Source organism: Leguminivora glycinivorella, chromosome 13 (assembly GCF_023078275.1).
Source record: "Leguminivora glycinivorella isolate SPB_JAAS2020 chromosome 13, LegGlyc_1.1, whole genome shotgun sequence".
Lineage (NCBI taxonomy): Eukaryota > Metazoa > Arthropoda > Insecta > Lepidoptera > Tortricidae > Leguminivora > Leguminivora glycinivorella.
Genome location: NC_062983.1, coordinates 6,691,621 through 6,710,911, shown reverse-complemented (window position 1 = coordinate 6,710,911; position 19,291 = coordinate 6,691,621). Strand labels below are relative to the sequence as shown.

The 19,291-nt window shown below is 39.1% G+C and overlaps 1 protein-coding gene across 1 annotated transcript; it reads right to left on the bottom strand.

Moving 5' to 3' along the window:
* Positions 1-165: 165 nt before the first annotated feature.
* On the bottom strand, positions 166-10,795 carry LOC125232572 (rRNA biogenesis protein rrp36). Its single transcript, XM_048138294.1, has 4 exons — positions 10,588-10,795; positions 10,161-10,404; positions 3,045-3,325; positions 166-366 (listed from the first exon to the last, which is right to left on the bottom strand). Exons 2-4 carry the CDS (start codon positions 10,232-10,234, stop codon positions 227-229), a joined length of 495 nt encoding a protein of 164 aa, XP_047994251.1. The 5' UTR covers positions 10,235-10,404; positions 10,588-10,795; the 3' UTR covers positions 166-226.
* Positions 10,796-19,291: the final 8,496 nt, after the last annotated feature.

The window sequence follows — 19,291 nt, the reverse complement described above, 5'->3', positions numbered from 1 at the left end:
ACTCGCATTTACTGATGTATGGAGTTACAACTCTTCCCTTACTTATTCCTCCATGATGTAGGTAAGAATTTAGAATGGCGGCATTTTGTGAATATCAAAGGAGTGAGCCTTCTGTACTTCTACTATTATATATTCTGTGGTAAAACTAAATAAAAGCATGTAAAATGCATTAGGTCTTAGTTTAATTAAAGTTTACATACAAGAAAGCAGATAATCATCAGAGGAGTCAGCTGACGCCAGTAGGTGCCTTGTGTGAGCGCCGTTTGACCTTCTGTTGACGTCGCTTTATGTGTCTCTGGACGCGAGTGGCGCCTTCTTTGCGGAGCTCCTCGAATTGAGAAACTAGGGCTTCTACACGTTTTTCAGCTGTAATAGGAGAAAGTAATTATATATTATCACTTATCAGTTTTCAAAGTTTAACTATAATGACTATTAATGAGAAAGAAAACGTTTAATTAAATTTATTCTGGTTTGGAAAATCGCAAAAGGGTTTACCTTTCGAAACCCATAATTATGTCAAATATGAACACTCGATTTTGAATTATGCCAATATTAATTAAGGTGTCATTGAAATTTTTTTGCTGGCTCCCCGGGGAGCCAGTGGGTCTTGAAAGGTTAAAGACATCAAGGTGATTATCCAGTATTCTGGATGCTATCAAATTAATTGTTTAAACATAGTTTTCTCTCTCTAAATCCATAACAAACATACATATGTCTTTCCCATCACGGAACAATGGTGTTCCGGACCTTTGGAAGGCGTGCGCGGGGCCTAAGCCAACGCGTAGAGGCTCTTTTGACATACATATTATTATTAACAAACATACGATTATTGGCGCATTAAATAACAAACATGTACATTGAAATAAGATCAATATGAGTATGTGTGCCATACTAGGTTTAGTGTGTCTGGCCTTTTAACTTGTTATCACTGGTGTTTTTGCGAGTTCATACTTTTGCTACTATTGTGAGTAGTAGTGTAAATGTACTGAACATAAATGAATGTAAATGAACTCTCAATAAACACTGATTGTTCCAAATAGAGATGGGTAACTACCCAGGTAAATATATGGTTTGCTCCTGAACGTCGCGAAGTCCAGTGTGATGATTTTTTCGGCCCGTAGCACTGAAGCACCATCATGTATTGAAAACGGTCCAATGCCATTGTGTTTCGAAAGCAAATTCCTGGGTTTTACGGTCGACTCGAATCTTAACTGGAAGTGCCATGTTGACAAGTTATGCAACAAGTTGAGTAGTGCTGTCTTCGCCATTAAGAAGCTTCAGCCGCTTATATCGAGAAAAGCACTGAAGGCTGTATATTTCTCAAATTTTCACTCGCTAATATCTTACGGGACGTTGATTTGGGGAAACTCCACGGATGCGAAGCGAGTTTTAATCCTTCAAAAACGAGCGGTACGACTACTAACCGGAGTACAAACTAGACATCCGTGCAGGGAGCTCTTCAAACAGAACGGTATAATGACACATTACTCACTTTACCTCTTCCAAGTACTAATGTTTGTGAGAAACAATTTCTCGATGTTCAAGCGCGTTGAAGTTTCCGGGAAACAAATTCGGTCCACAGGGAGATTGCGAACAGTGCCGCGTCGCATGGCGCTTTCAGTAAAGAACCCGAGAGTGATTGGACCGACATACTACGAACGACTACCCGCGAAATTGCGAACAGAAACATCTGACGAAACTTTTGAACGCCAATTGAAAATCTTTTTATTGGAAAATCCATTATATTCTGTAAATGAGTATATGGAAATGACATGTAATATAAATTGACTGTAATCCATTATTGTATTTTAATTTTAGTTTGACGATCATTATGAGATACCTTGTTTTTTCTTTTTTCCTTTTTATGTAAAAATTGACATTGTGATTACTTATAAATCATTATTGTTATATTTTTAAAATTAGTATCAAATTATAATTGTAATTGATATTTCATTAAAAACCATACTCGACGATCATAATATAAATTATTATAGATTAAGGTAGAATAATTTATAATGTAATTTTATATTATGAAATAAATAAATCTAAATCTAAATCTAAATCTAATCTACCCGACGGTGGGTATTTACCGGGTAAATACCCGATATTTACCTACCCGCGGGTAAATACGCGGGTATTTTCATTTTTCTTCCAAATTTGACGTTTTTAAATGGTGCTTGGGCTAAAATAGATTAATTTAAGTCAGTCTTTGTAATTGTACACATAATGTTTATTCAAATTGGGAACGAATAGGTTGCTATGAGATAAAATGTGATTTTAGTGTATCACTCCAACTATAAAAAACGTGTAATATCATTCTCTGACATACGGAAATAATTTCAAATGCTTACAGTATCAATTATAAGTTTGATAAATTAAAACTGTAAATAAAAATATGTGATTAAAAATATTTAAAAAAAATCTTTTTCAAGCTCATAACTCATACATAGTATGTTTTATGACAAAAATGCATATAAACTTTTTTGTAGGAAATTGTGTCTACTTTAGTTCGTACATACAATACTTTTCGATATTAATGATAGTTTCCATGAAATATGAAAAAAATACATTTTACCCCCCCTAACCCCACCATAACCCCCACCAACCAGTACTAGGAAATTTATCTTTATCGAATAAATACGACTAATTAATACAATCTAAAAAAACACACATAAAACGTATTTTTTTAATTATTTTTAAAAATATACATTAAAACTTCTGTAAACTTAATTGTCTATTTGACTGAACAGTTTTGTTTTAAATTGTGTATAAAAATTACAACCACTAACTTAGTATTTATCTCCATTTTAACACAAATCAGCATGTCCAACATGAAATGAATCTACCCGTCAATTTGGGTAGATACGGGTAAATACCGGGTAGATAGGTATTTACCGGGTAAATACCTGGGTGGGTAGATTGGGTATTTACCCACGACCCATCTCTAGTTCCAAACAAGTGAGAAGGCCAGATAAACTTCTCCATATGACATACATCTGCCAAATAAGTTAAAAAAATGTATTGAATCATCATTAGTAACTCACATTTATTTTTATAGTAAGGCTGTTTCCCCTCGCTAACTTCCTTTTCAGCCTGTTTCTTCTGCATCTCCATCTCCATTCTCTCCTTCTTCTTCATTCTGCTGGCTTTGTGCTGTTCGTTCAGCCTCTGCAGGAGCCGGCGCAGTTTGAGTGCCTTCTCCGGGTCTGTGGTCTCCCGTAACTCGGCCCTAGTGGCTTTGATGTCATTCATGCGCATTTCTGTTAGGAAATTGTAGTCGTCGGAAAACTGTTTCTTATTGAATTCTCCACAGAGAGGATCAAATCTACAAAAATAATACAGATTGAATTAATAGATGTTGAATTTTACAAAACCCAATGTCAAAAAGGACGACCTTTGCTGCAGCGGCATTTGGGATGCGCAGAGGTAGGTGTTATTTGATATCTGTGTGGTTGACACTAGGGATGTTACGAATATTTGCATTTGCATTCGCATATGCGAAAGATTCGTATTCTTTTAAACACTTGCATTGACATTCGCATTCGCTTCAAGCGATGCGAATGTTTTGCGAATGCGAATATGTGCAAGTCGCAGCTTGTTCCTCGCCCATGCCGGCCGCTCCAATAGCTACTTGTCGACTGTCGACTCGCGCATGTGCAGATAGCTCAAATTCGTACGGCGTGAAGTTTGTACTCAGCATTTTGACCAATATAGTAAGCATTTTTACCTAGCGGGTTGTTGGTGATTGCTTGGTTTTTTATGAAATTCAGCGATATTCACATTCGCATTCGCACATTCGCATTCTGAATATATTCGCATTCGCAAATGTGACACATGCGACATTCGTGACATCCCTAGTTGACACTGACACTCCCTCTTACATCTCACATCCGGTAGCAGTCATACTGGGCCTTTTGCTTTGCAGGCAGGGTTACTACTTGCAGCATTCCCACTCCGTCAAAAAAAAAAAAACCGGCCAAGAGCGTGTCGGGCCACGCTCAGTGTAGGGTTCCGTAGTTTTCCGTATTTTTCTCAAAAACTACGGAACCTATCAAGTTCAAAACAATTTTCCTAGAAAGTCTTTATAAAGTTCTACTTTTGTGATTTTTTTCATATTTTTTAAACATATGGTTCAAAAGTTAGAGGGAGGGGGACGCACTTTTTTTTCCTTTAGGAGCGATTATTTCCGAAAATATAAAAATTATCAAAAAACGATCTTAGCAAACACTTATTAATTTTTAAATACCTATCCAACAATATATTGTAAAACTACAGCATGTTTCAGTTTCCTTTTTTAAACTACTCAATGTTAATTTAATTTAAGATTACACAAGTGGTGTTTGCCTATAATTAGTTGTGCAATAAGCTTAAAATGCTAATGCATGTAAACCTAACCATGTATTATTGTAACCGCTGTTGGCAGACCTTAATAAATAAAATAAAATAAAATATCACACGTTAGGGTTGGAATGAAAAAAAAATTCAGCCCCCACTTTACATGACTCTGTGACCAGCTGATTTCAAATATTGAAATTTAATTATATTTTTAGCTTTAAAGAGGACTTCTACTCATTGTTAGTTAATTTAAGTAGTAAAGTATTATCAGTGATACAGTTTTGGTGAAATTGACAACGTTACACCGAGTATTTATTGGACTTTGAGGCAGGACTACCCAACTGTCAACGAGTGATCGCAGCCGTTGGAACCTGCGTTTGAAACGGGGAGAGTATTCCGTTTTATTTATCATTTATTTCTACACTCAAACAAAGCTCATTGCTGCGGCCGTGAGCAACGTCAAACAAACAACATTGGCACCGTGCAGTTTCCCTTTGCTTGACGAACTAGTGGAAGCACAAGACGAGACAAGACACATTCGCCACAGACACTGCCGACTACTGACACACTGCACACTATTCATTCCTACAGCTCTCATCTCTGTCGTCATCTTGGCAAATCTTTCAATCTCTGTTGAGATAAGTACTCATCCTTTTTTATTACATCTTTCAGAAAGCCAGACGAGTGACAATGGACACCAATATTGCGACCGAAACTCGCAAGGCAACGGCACGACAACTAGAGATGCAGCTAAAAACAACAGCACAGGACCTACAAGAGTCGAGGGCCTTGTCGAAGCAGTTGTTGGAGGAAAGGGAGGAAAGCGAAGTGGAGCTCCAGAAAGTAATCAACAAAAACTCAGAATTGAAAAGGGAGCTGGCGGACAATGATGTGCAGCTGACTGATGCCCGCGGAGAAGTGGACCGTTTGCAAGGCACAATAGACACCTTCAACCAGTGCGCTTCGACACATGAAGTGGCCTTGGCCCGCATCACACAGTTAGAAGAAGAACTGGGTGCGGCTAATGAGGAACTTAATTTGTTTAGGAAAGAGCGGGAGCACTATGATGCTTCGCAGTTACAGAATGTGTACCAAGAGTTGGTAAGCGGTGAAACACAATTGAGTAGGGACTCCAAACACATAGTATTCTTTAATAGTAGTAATAAGTTAAAAAAGTACATTAAGATTAATAGGTATATTAGGAGAACCCAAAAGCTGATCAAAGGCCAGGCATGTATTAAAAAATATAGTAAATTAAAACATACATTAACAGTTATGAAAAATAGGGTTCAAGACTGTCATTCAGAGCTGGAAGTCAAGGAATCAAATTTTCTGAAATTAAATGCCGACATTAACAGGCTGAAAGATGAGCTTTTGGCAGTATCCACCATGTATGAGACTACTAAAAAACAAGTTGAGGAGCACATACAGGCTTTTAATAAATTGCTGCTAGAAAATAGAAATTTGGAGGAGCGGTGTAAGGCATTATTAAATGGAAAACATTGTAATTGTGGCCAAATGCCACCAGCAAAGATTATTCAAGCCGATGTGGCCCACGACACAACTAGGCATGCGGCAGTAGTTAAACAGCCCCTAGAGCAGTCAGTAAGACTGTTGTTTTTCAGATCAGATTGGGTTAGGAATGGGCCCATTATTAAGCTACCAGTTAGAGCAACAAGTGACAAATTACTGTTATCAAAACATTACTTTGTCTCATTTATGTGACCTTATTTCAAAGGGATGTTATGATAGCAGTACTACATTAGTAATTTTATTAGGAAATAGTCTTAATGTAGATAAGCTTAGCATAGATAAATTGATGTCCACACTAAATGTTATTGAAAAATCTGGTGTGGGGAAAATTATATTATGTGCACTACCTTATGCAGAAAATGTATCATATGACTATAATTGTAAGATAGCTTACTATAATTCTTTAATGTACCATGCCATAGCTGTTAATAAAAAGTACCATTTCTTTGACTTAAATAAATTCATTGAGCGCTTCATGCTAGCTCCACGGAAGGTATTTTTGCCAAAGAAATTATTTGTATATTTAGTGGAGTTATTGGCCTTCAATATTGAGCCAAATAGATGTAATAGTGTTATATATAAGTCTCAGTCAGCTGACAAAGCCAAGGACCCCATGCCTCATTTAAACTAGATTGTAAGACAGCGGAAAAACACCTGAATATGAACGTTGTTCACCAGAATATTCAGGGTTTTTCCAGCAAAGAATTAGAAGTAGGATTATTTTTAGATAGTAATAATGTTGAAGTTATGTGTATTACTGAACATTGGTTGAAACAAGAACAGTTGATATTTGATTATGTTAATTTTAAATTAGCTAGTTTTTTTGCCAGAAAATCTGCTGCTCATGGTGGCTCCCTTATTATTGTTAAAAATTGTATGAAGTGTAAAGAGCGCAAAGATGTTGTAAAATATTCCATAGAAAGAACTATAGAAATTTCATGTGTTGAATTAGACAGATATATTATTGTATGTGTTTATAGACCACCATCAGCTGACTTCAGCATATTTGAATCTACAATGGAAAATGTTCTGAATTTAGTATGCAAGGGCCAAAAACATGTTATTGTATGTGGAGATTTTAATGTTAACTTGCTCGAGTCATCTAGTAATACTGTTAAAATGTTCTGTTTGTTTAAATCATTTAATTTATTTAATTTATTTCTTGAACCTACCCGGGTAGGTGTGACTAGTGCAACATGCCTAGATAATATTTTTTGTAACTGTGAATGTATAGATAAGAAATTATTTAACTGTTTTCATTCCGATCACAGCGGCCAAAGGGCAGCTTTCTTAAACGTTATTCATGATACTCCACAAACAATAACATATAGACCCATTACTGGATCTCGCTTGGAATCATTCAAAAATGAAATTCTACATAGTTTGTCTATAATACCATTTTCGCATTATGACTGTAATCATTTGTATCAAGATGTTTTCAATGTAATTCTTAATCAATTTAATAACAATTTCAAAGTGAAATCTATTAGTGGGTCAAAAGTTAAAACAAAGTTTAGTGAATGGGCTACTGTAGGTATTCACAAAAGTAGAAAAAGACTTTATGAACTTTATGGTGAGAGAGAGCTGAACAAGAATTCAGAATTCCTGGACTATGTAAGAAACTACTCAAGAATCTTCAAGAAAGTGTGTTTAACTGCCAAGAAAAACTTTATTAGTTCTAAATTGAAAGTGTCGGACAACAAAGTGAAAACAACTTGGAGTATTATAAATAAAGAAGCTGGTAAATGTAAATCACGCGATTGTCAAGTCAACATTGTATCAGATAATCAACAAATAGTGTCGAACAGCGATGTTGCCTCGGCATTCGAAGATTATTTCTCAAATATAGCCGTTAACACCACAAAATGTTTACATTCTTCTGCGGCTCAAGCCCATTCATTACTTTGTGCTAATGTTAAGAAATGTAATAATTCATTTGAATTTAGTCAAGTAGACTCTGTAAATATTGTTAAAACATTCAAGTCACTCAATTTAAAGAAAACGGAAGACTTATGGGGAACATCAGTTAAAGTAATTAGTCATGTCATAGATATAATAGCACCTTACTTGGCCGTAATATATAATATTTCAATTTCACAAGGCACCTTTCCAGATCTTATGAAATGTAGCAAAGTCATACCGCTTTTTAAATCGGGTGATTCGAGTGATATAACCAATTTCCGTCCCATATCAATACTTCCTGTACTAAGTAAAGTCTTTGAGAAGCTAATGTTAAATGATCTACTGGGACACTTCAACAGACATAGATTACTTACAAGCAAACAGTTCGGTTTCACAAGGGGCCGTTCCACGACCGATGCTGCTTCGGTACTCATTAAACATATATATAATTTTTGGGAAAATTCTTGTGATGCAATTGGCATATTTTGTGATCTTTCAAAAGCCTTTGATTGTGTGGATCATGGAACGCTCATTTTGAAATTAGAACATTATGGTTTGTCTATAAATGCCCTAAACTTTATGTCTTCTTACCTTAGCAATAGAACACAAACAGTAGTTGTTAACAAAACTCGCTCTAGCGGGACTGTAGTCCAATTAGGAGTGCCACAAGGCTCAATTTTAGGTCCATTCCTGTTTTTGGTTTATATAAATGATTTGCCATGTATAGTGAAAAACTTTTGTGAAATAGTACTTTTTGCTGATGATACATCACTGCTTTTTAATGTTGACCGAAAATCTACGGATTACAATGTAATTAATAGCACGTTAGCTGATGTACTGCAGTGGTTTACTGTCAACAATTTACTTCTTAATTCTAAGAAAACCAAATGTATTCGATTTTCTCTGCCGAATGTTAAACCAATCGATACAAAAATACTTTTGAATGATGAATGCTTAGAGATGGTAGATACAACACTGTTTCTTGGTTTAACATTGGACAAAAATCTACAATGGAGTCCTCATAAAGAAACTAGCAAGCAAATTAAGTTCAGCCGCATACGCCGTTAGGAGAATCAGGCAACTGACTAATGTTGAGACAGCTCGCCTAGTGTATCATAGTTATTTTCACAGTGTAATGTCATACGGTATTCTGGTTTGGGGCAAAGCAGCTGACATACAGACTATCTTTGTATTACAAAAGAGAGCCATTCGTTCTATTTACAACTTAGGAACACGTGAATCAGTAAGAGAACTCTTCAAAGAAATTAATATCTTAACTGTAGCTTCCCAATACATTTATGATAGTATAATTTATGTTGTTAAGAATTTAGACTGTTTCACTAAGAATTCTGATATCCATAATTATAACACTAGAAACAAAAATAAGCTTGCCATAAAGAAGTTTCGTGTCCGTAAAGTACAGAAGTCATTTGTTGGGCAATGCATTCATTTTTATAATAAGTTACCTGACACTGCTTTGAGATTACCCCTCCCAGCTCTTAAGAACTACTTAAAAAAATCATTGATGTTAAAGGCTTATTACAGAGTCGAGGACTATTTGACAGACAAACATGCATGGCCCGAACCAGAAACTACAAAAACGAATAGCAATTAAAATAATTGTATTATGTATAGAGGACACAGTTCAGATAAGAAAGCACATCAAATATTTTATATTTTATGTTGTGTAGGTAAATTACATATTTAATGATATTGAGATTCATATTATCTTTTTCTTCTATGACAATTTGATATGTTTTCTCTGAAGAAGAACGACGTATTATTAAGCAATAATATAATTTATTGAAATTGATTTCCATAGAGTACCTAGTCTGTTCATATTCTTTGATGAATACTTTTGCATGTTAAATTGTATGTTGTTATTTAATGCATGTTAATTATAAGATGTAATGTTTTGAAAAGAAGTTGCCCGCCGAGTTTCTTGCCGGTCCCATAGTGGATACCCCCCTCCCAACTGAGGGGGGACTGAAATCTTCTCGAGGCTGAGGCGTAGGGTTAGAGCCGGCGTAGCTTTATTTGACGTTCATATGCGCATTGTAATATGCCTACTTGAAAAATAAATATTTCATTTTCATTTTCATTTCATGTAGGGGGGGTACCCTAATAAAACATTTTTTTCCATTTTTTATTTTTGCACTTTGTCGGCGTGATTCATATACATATTGGTACCAAATTTCAGCTTTCTAGTGCTAACGGTTACTGAGATTATCCGCGGACGGACGGACGGACGGACGGACGGACGGACGGACAGACAGACATGGCGAAACTATAAGGGTTCCTAGTTGACTACGGAACCCTAAAAAGGGGTTACTACTTGGCCTGGTTAAGAAACTGTTACTCATCCTACTGTTATTAGTACAAGCACATACCTGGGATCACGAATTTCCTTCTTCCTTGCTTTTGGCACGTCAATCATCATCGACACAGGTTTCTTAGAGCTCATTTCTCGGGGTCTGTTTTTATTTTCCCTTTTAAAGACCTTTGGTTTAGCGGAATCAGTTTGCCATCTTTTTTTCCAAATATAGCTTCCTTGTACACTTTGGCTCCAATTCTTTCCTTTAGCTTTTGTAGTTCCTCGAACGACAGAGTCGACAACTCGGACCTGATAGCAGTCTAAACAAAAATACAATACAAATCGTTTATTCTCAAAAACGGACCTATTTACATTATGAAAAATTGCAGTTAAGCTTCAATCCGTCGGCCCAAAACTAAGAGCAGCCGTATCTCGGGAACCGAAAGTATAATTATGAGATTTCTTTGTAATTGTTAATAATTCAAAGGATTAAAATAACTTACACGTTCCCCGTCGTTGAGATCTTCAGTTTGCTCGGAGTTGTCATAGTTATCCTCACTCTCACTGCTACTCATTTTTACATACAATTGATAAATACGGCGATATAAACGACTAAATATTCAATAAATCAAAAAATATGTAACATTACTATTTAACATTTCCCAAATTACCAATTGTATTGTTTTGTTTTGAGGTTATAAACAACATGACACATGACATGAGGACATGACATGAGGACATGATTTTTTTTTTTTTTTTTCTTCGTCCTTCTGGACAGGCGTTACCGCCTATGAGGACGTTTCATCCAAAATGTTGTCACCATCAGATAAGCCTTGTACAGACGTAACAACAAATTAAGGGCACTTAGAGATTGCGTATGGCGCTTTGCATATGGCGCTTGTTAACGGAAACCAAAAGAAACTCACGCAAAAGAACAAATTAAGTATCAAAATTGTGACAGACACTTGTCACTTTCTTGTCTTCAAATAATGTAACAAACGTATCTTAAAATCATGGGAATTAAATAAAACATATCTACACCAAAAGTATCCAATACAAAAACCAGACTCAGATTCACGCTTACAACAAGTCCATGGATTTAGATGACGCTATTACTATCACACCATTAGAAATAGATGGTAAAAGATGGTATGTGCTGATCTGTTGGCTAGAAAATTCATTCAAACTAAATCTATACCGCTCAGATGCTGATGTTGTATGGAAAGGCAAATTTTCCTACAACAGACTAGCTACCTTCAGTAAAAATTTTAACATTACCGAGAAAGACTATTTTAACAGCGTGAAACGATGTTTGTCTAAAAGAAGAAAAGATTACCAGTATGAACTTAAGGATGGATTTTTTTATTGGAAACAAAAAATAGCAAACAGATTATCACAAGGTAGTAAACGAGAAATGACTATAATTCGAGGATTCATGCCAGTTGAATTAGATACTACTTCAAAGAATGCTCGTCCAGATTTGATAGATGTTCTTTTAACTTTAAATAAACAACTAAAATATAAAGTAAACAAAAACAAAACTGAGTATGAATCAGTCAAATCAGAGTATGAAACGTGCTTGAAAGACACTCGAGAATTTTTCAATTTAAAAATTGAGATGGAAAAAGCACTTTGCTGTAGATTTTTAAACACGATTGGTGCTAAAAAGTCTGAAATGGGTTCTTTTAAGGGCACGTCTTCGAATGCAGTGTGCGCTGACACCAAACTATTTATTAATCGTTTAAGCAGTTTGTATCCAGACCAGATTAAGGATTAATTTTTTAGGTAATTTAAGCATATTAAAAAAAATTCAAAAGTTTTACAACATCAACATCAGAGGGGGTGTACCGTGAACACGGATCTTCCCAAATTTCAGAGATCTTTCTCTTTTACTCCGATGATTAGTCATTGAGAAAAATGTCTAACGAACTTGTGTGACCTAGACCCTTTGTAAAGGTAAATATTATTATTAAAAATGCAAAAATTATATATGACGACACCCCCTACCCAGCCATAGTCCTGTTTCCAATTCAAGGATCTTTTTACTCAAAATTTGTATTAGTGTTAATGTAATCAATGTCACAGGGTCATTCAATTAGAGAAACTCACGAAAGGTACACTAGAGTTTCAAAATAAACCCAGCCAAAGAAATTACAGTATCGACACTAATAAGTGATTTTGAGGAAAAATATATTGTAAATACAAACTGCAGTTGGCCTGAAAATGTAAATGGTCAAAGTCGATACGACTTGAAAAATGTTTAACTGACTCATGAACAAAAATGGAAACTGTAGTTTGCTATAACCTGTACCTAAGTTTTGCTGTGTTATATTATACGTACGAATATTTATTATTTTCAAAGTATTTATCTTTTAATGTCTAGGTAATAAAGAATTAATTTCTAACAGCTGCTTGTTATTCTCTGTGTATGATGACAACAAAACGAAAATAGTACATTACATTACGATCCAAGTGCGGAAAAGGGGAAATTTGAAGCACACGGCGATAAATAAAAGCACGACCGGAGAGTGCGTACTAAAGTTAAATCAACGTGAGTTACAAATTCCCTTTTCGCACCTGTATCGTACGACATTTTCCAGTAGGTACATATCGCCCTTTGAACTTTCGACCTGACAAGAAATGTACTGCTTTGCGACCTAGTGCGGAAAAAACACCATAATATAATGTACTTACTGAAAAGAAATCACCATCATCATTGGTGCCAAACTATGCATCTGACAATTCCGACATACGGCACGGATCATAAGCAGTTACCATAGCCTATGAACGTCTGCAACTTAGCTACGCCTGCAACTACCTGCACTTTGAAGACACATTTTGAGAATCTGGATTTGGCTTCGGTAAATTACCGGTAAATATATTCAAAAACCGGTTTTTTACCGAAATTTAAATTTACTTAAAAATTACTACAAAAAGCACTTCTGTCGCAATTTCTTCGTAAATAAACACTAGTAGATACTTCTGGTAAACACTTTATTTGGCAAGAATTCGTTTTCTCCACGAAAACGTTTATTTTTTGTGTAATTGCTATGCTATATTGTGGTATTGAAAACATGTCTGTTATAGCTTACTCACTGTAATACGTCGATGAAGGGTTGTCGTCATAAACGTACCTAAGCATGTCTGCCGACATGTTTCGTGTCGTATGGAGACCCATCATCAGGCATGAGTTCTTGCAGCGGCTAGAGTCCGTGCATTGTTGCCTGCATTGTTGGTTCCAAGATAAAAAAAAACCTGATTTCTATAAAACCAACAAGTGTGGACTGTGGACAATCACTATCCACAGTAGGTTTTATAAACTCCAAATTTACACCATTAATTCACTCATTGTTATATAAATATTTGATTAGCTTTTAAGATAAGACCCCCTCCTCCTCGCATTGGTATCTTCATTGCTGAGGGTCGTGAAGTCCCAATAGAATCAGTTTTATTCTGACTTTCTGTTCCGGTTCTGAAGTTGGGTGTAGAGGGTGAAAGGGATCTCATCTGTCCATCTTGCGACCTCTGGATCGTTAGCCATCAACCTTGCCAGTAATGATTAGTTTCTCAAGGTTGTGACCTTTTGCCCTCCAAAAACTCCAAAATTCTACGTAAACAGATGGTTGATAGCCTGGTGTTGATTTTCAATTCGCGTAAGATAGACACATTTGTACGGAAGGCAATTCAGGGTATTTGCAAAATCTTCATCTAGCACCACATCTCGGAAGCGTCAATGCGGTTGCAGCCTTTTTCAGACTCCAAGTCTCAGCTCCGTAGATGAAAATGGAGAAGTCTAGAGCGTAAACCAATCCGGTTTTGGTTTTTATAGAGACATGCGGTTCTCAGGAACCAAGAATTATGGAGATAATCCTTGTAGCTGTGACTCTTTTGGCCATTCTTATGCGTATTCTGATTTTTTTTCAGAAGAACCGGTATTGTCGATGTTTACGCCGAAGTACATCTACTGTTACTGGCCTAAGTGCATCTGTGTGTTGTATCTACCTACCACAATCCACCACCATGAGCTTGGTTTTTACTATGGTTAATCTTGAGAGGCGTTTCCAGACTGATGCGTTCCATTTTACCAGTGCTGTCAACTATTTCCGCTTCATTGGCGGCCAGAAAATTGGTGTTATCTGCCTATCGAAGATTCGTTATTTTGGTTCGCACCAATGATTCTTCCCTCCCAGCTTCCGCAGGCTCTTCTGATGACATATTCACCGTAGGCAGGTGACGGGTAATTTTATCCACACCTTTTACAAAAGTAAAAGGGCTCGAAGTTTCTCTGCCAATTCAGTTTCCTTTTTCAACGGAGTTTTAAATGAATGAAAGCTACCAAATGCTTGATGACAAAACAATGCAGTCAAAGGCTGCTATAGCAAAGCCTTTGACTGCATCGTTTTGTCATCGACTATAGTCGATGAAGCAGAGGATCATCGAAGTACAGAATTCATAAGCCATCTCTATCAATGGACGTATATTTAGGATCTGATTGCACCTTTGCCCTTGACGAAACTTGCCTGTTTTTGCGGGATCTGCCAATCCAGGATGTGACATAACCTGCTGTGTAACACAGCACTCTTCTGGTGCCATATAAGAACCAGGGTCCTGTAGTTGTCCTTTACGCAATTACAAATACGTGATACTTATGTGAATAATATGTGATGATTTCTAGTGTCTTAGTAAATATTGAATAAATTTATTCCGGGTTAAAAAAATACAATAAAAAAAAAGTCAAAGTCATAACCAAACCCAAAAACCATACCAACAAAAATAGTTCGTGATCAGCAGCGCAGGCTTCGTCAAGTGGACATAAAACAAATCAGCTACAGGCTTTGTCACCTACATAAGTACATACAAATGAAATAATCCACAACAGGCTCGCAGGCAGGCGGTGTCTTAGTTGATTTTATCGAAGATGAGTGTTAATTGTAAGATTTAGCATCTAAAATGTATTTATTTTTTGTACCTAAGTCCTAAAACTTGCTTTTTTTAAGATTTCAGTAATCATATTTGTCTTGTGAAAGTGGTAGTTTAATGAACACTACTAAAAAAACTACTTAATTATCGATTTTGACGGAAAATATTGACTTTTCATGAAATAAAATGAAAACCGGGAAATTACCGGTTTACCGGTTTTGGCGACGCTATGTCGGTAAATTACCGGTTTTGAAAAACGACCGGTAATTGCATTCCCTAGTTATTTACCACATTCAATTAAAAAGTTGTATTCCCCAGATGTTTTAGGCCCACTAAGTATTCAAATAACTTACTTAACTTAAACACGGTGGACAGACAAATTCAAATTCATTAGCCAATGAGGTCACAGCTTTGCAAAACGCCAGGTAGTTGCATCCGTATTTAAAGGGTGCAATAAGTCACTTGACCGGTCAGTTACTTTTTTTTATTTTTATTTATGGGATACTTATACTTTAGTTTGTACTTAGTTAAACAAGCGCCACGTCCATGTGTGATTTTAATTAACACTTGCTTTGAATTCGGACTGTAATAATGCCTTCTATGTGACTTCGGCTAGATAGTAGGCTTTACCAAACAAACAGCAAGTAACATTTTAGTGCTATAATTCTGGTTTTCGACGCTAAAAGCTACTATAGATGTCGTATAAAGGTTTTCGCGTGACCGCCTGTCGTATAAAAGCCTCCAGTAACACCTTTTAGCTATATAAGCTTGTACCGCTAAAAGGTGTTATTAGGAAGTGTAGCACGACCAAGTTTCCCACGCGTAACGCAGGTAGAAGGTTCCGCCGGCCCTTCCGATTCCAACGGTACCGCACCATTGTTTCTACATTGCGATGGCCGGCCACTGCAGATGCGCGGGTCCAGCGTCCCGTTACTCAGGAAGGAAGCGTCGCTTTCACCCACGCCGTCGGGTGGTATAAAAGCCCGCCGGGACACATCCCAAGTCAGTTGACATCCCAGTCTGCTCCTAACTAGGACCTTACTCTAGGCCTAAGATAGCTCCTTGCTAAGTACGGAGAAAGCCCGTTCCGATCACACATTGCGTAAACCCCTGCGTTTGGCGTAAGGTCGCAATTCCGATCACACACGGAGAGTCTTCTACTAGCAAGGCGTGAGCCCGGTTCGGAGTACGTCTCGTTACGTCACCTCTTTTCGGTACACCCGCTACCGTCGCGTCCATAGTCAAAGTGAAGTTCAGTGAAAGCAACAGTGTACAGTGCTAGATATACCACTCACGGCATTCGTGTTACTTAGTGTTACTAGACTACATTGTATAAGACTATTTGTGTAAACCTGCGTGTAAAAGACTATTTGTGTAAACCTGCGTGTAACTCTTGTGTTGTCTAAATAAATCCAATTGGAATCGTTGTTGTTGTTCTGTTAAGCCAGGCCTGAACCCTCACCATCTTATAAGAGTGTCGACTTATTGGGACCCTCAACCCAATTAGTCTGCGCTCGGTAAAGGGAACAACATCACCCCCTTTACCACCTGTTCCAACTGGCGCCCAACTAAGTGGCCCTGGCTTCAGAACCTAGAACACGAGCACAACACAGAGCGAAGATGGCCCTCAGCATGACCGAAGAACAGCTCCAGCGCATCATCGCAGCTCTAGCACCGGCAAGCAGACAAGGTTCATTCGCACGATGCAACGCAGTATACGACGGAACCGGCGACAACGAGGCTGTAGAGACGTTTCTCTCAGCCATCAAGGTGTACAAGAAAATCGAGAACATTGACGACGAGAACGCTCTCGAAGGGCTTACCCTCCTATTAAAAGGAGACGCCGCTGTCTGGTGGGAAGGCGCTAAGTCAGACGTCAAATCCTGGACGGATTTTGAAGATCGGCTTCGGCACGCGTTCGCACCGAAGATACCAGCGGACATCCTGTATCAGAAGATAATAGAACTGAAGCAGGATGCGACGACCCCTACGGAGAAATTCGTCGCAAAGAAGAGGGCGCTCATAGCCCAACTACCGGCACCAATCCCGTCGGAGACCCATCAGTTACATATGATTTATGGTCAGCTCCACTTAAGCATACGGGAAATGGTGCCGAGAAGCGCGTTCAAGACAGTGGATGAACTCCTGAAACTTGCCCGTAGCGCTGAGGAAATCTTACAAGAGAAGAGGCCTAACTGGGAACCGAAGGTTCCCCCGCTACCCGAAATCAAGAACAGGGACATCTCTAGACGCCGACAATGCACGTTCTGCCGCAGATATGGACACATGACGGCAGAGTGCCGTAGCAAACAGCCTCGACAACCGTCGAGCTCATCTGCAGGGGGAGGAGAAGTTAAAAGGCCACCCCCCGCCACGCCAGCACCGGTTGGAATCACTTGCTATGGGTGTGGAAAGCCTGGCGTCGTACGCAGCAAGTGCCCCACCTGTTCCGGAAAGCCACCGTCAGTCGATCGCAACCCGGAATTCAGCTTTTGGGGACCAGCCGCTCCAAGTGACGTCCGGCCACGCCCTACATTGCCATTGAAGGTGGGCAGAATACACGGGGTTGGATACGTCGACACAGGCGCCAAAACAAGCGTGGCGTCCACCGAGTTGTATAAACTGCTGAAGAGACAGGGACAGATATTCACTGAAACCCTAAGTGACATCACCCTTGCCGACGGAAGTCTAAAGCAGCAGATGATGTGGGAAACTCGCGTGCCCGTGGTCATTAAGGGCCGAGTTATCCCCACGACATTCATGATCTTCCCAGAGGCTCGCAACAATAAGACTCTACTGGGAGTAGGATTCCTGGAGGATTCAGGCATCGTGTTGGATGTATCTCAGCGGATCTGGTACTTCAACGACGACAAACATCGTATATACGACCTGGTACCCGAGTACACTACCTCAGCGGTCCCTAACATAGCTACCATGGCCGTAAGAGCCACAGCGCTACCTACGAAAATGTCGCCTATCCCTTGCACGCCACCAGCAAAGAAACCACAGGAAGCAGCTGGCGTGTCTCAGCCGGCGAAGAAAGTGAAGAAACAGCTGTTCGACGGATATACCCCATACTTGATGGAGTGCCTGTACCAAGATGCAGTAGAAACAATTGAGCAGGCTGATGTCACTCTGTCGCCGAGATCCCAGGGCCTGTTCCCGGAGACGAATGGGGTTGAGTTATGCGCTGTGGAGATCCAAGAAGAGGATGCCCAGCGCCGTGCCGTGGTCGAGGAGCTGCTCGAGAAACATTGTGGAGTGTTTGAAACGACAGACACCCCCACACTACACGCCGAAGCAGATTGTCGCACAAAGAAGCGGCAGCAACAATAAGAGATGAGCTCAACTGCAGGGGGAGATGTGAGCAAGGTTGCTCCATCAGCACCGGTTGGCATCAGTTGCTACGGATGCGGCAGACCCGGCGTCGTTCGCAGCAAGTGTCCTAATTGCTGCAGAAATACAAATCCAGGAGACCAGAGCGTCGGCCTCTATTCTTGGGCCCCAAGCGTCCCTGGTGAAATAGGGCCAAGCCCTACAAAAGTTGAATTAGGCTGCACGCTAACTCCCTCAACGGAAGAAAGAAAAGAAGCATTAGAAAAGAATCGTCAGGAAGCTTTGAAGTTGCAGCCACGTGATCCAGTAGTGGTTATTCCAGCTCATGCTGAGTGTGCTAAACTTGCACCCAAACAAGATAGCTCTGACGTAAAGTCACAACGTCAGCTCGCATCATGCATAGTCACTCGGAATAGTGACTGTCCGGAGAAGATGAAACCTCCCCAAGATGCAGCGTTTGCGCTATATCATGAAGAGGTGGTGGCCCCTACGGAACCACCACCCCAGCCACTCAAAAACTTCAAGAAGAAGACTAAGAAGCCCAAGGGGCATGTAAAAGCAAAATCGATGGAAAAGAAGAAGTGCTACCTCGTGCTGGCTCCTCGCCGGGACGTCGTCGGATCCAGAGGGGAGACTGTAGCACGACCAAGTTTCCCACGCGTAACGCAGGTAGAAGGTTCCGCCGGCCCTTCCGATTCCAACGGTACCGCACCATTGTTTCTACATTGCGATGGCCGGCCACTGCAGATGCGCGGGTCCAGCGTCCCGTTACTCAGGAAGGAAGCGTCGCTTTCACCCACGCCGTCGGGTGGTATAAAAGCCCGCCGGGACACATCCCAAGTCAGTTGACATCCCAGTCTGCTCCTAACTAGGACCTTACTCTAGGCCTAAGATAGCTCCTTGCTAAGTACGGAGAAAGCCCGTTCCGATCACACATTGCGTAAACCCCTG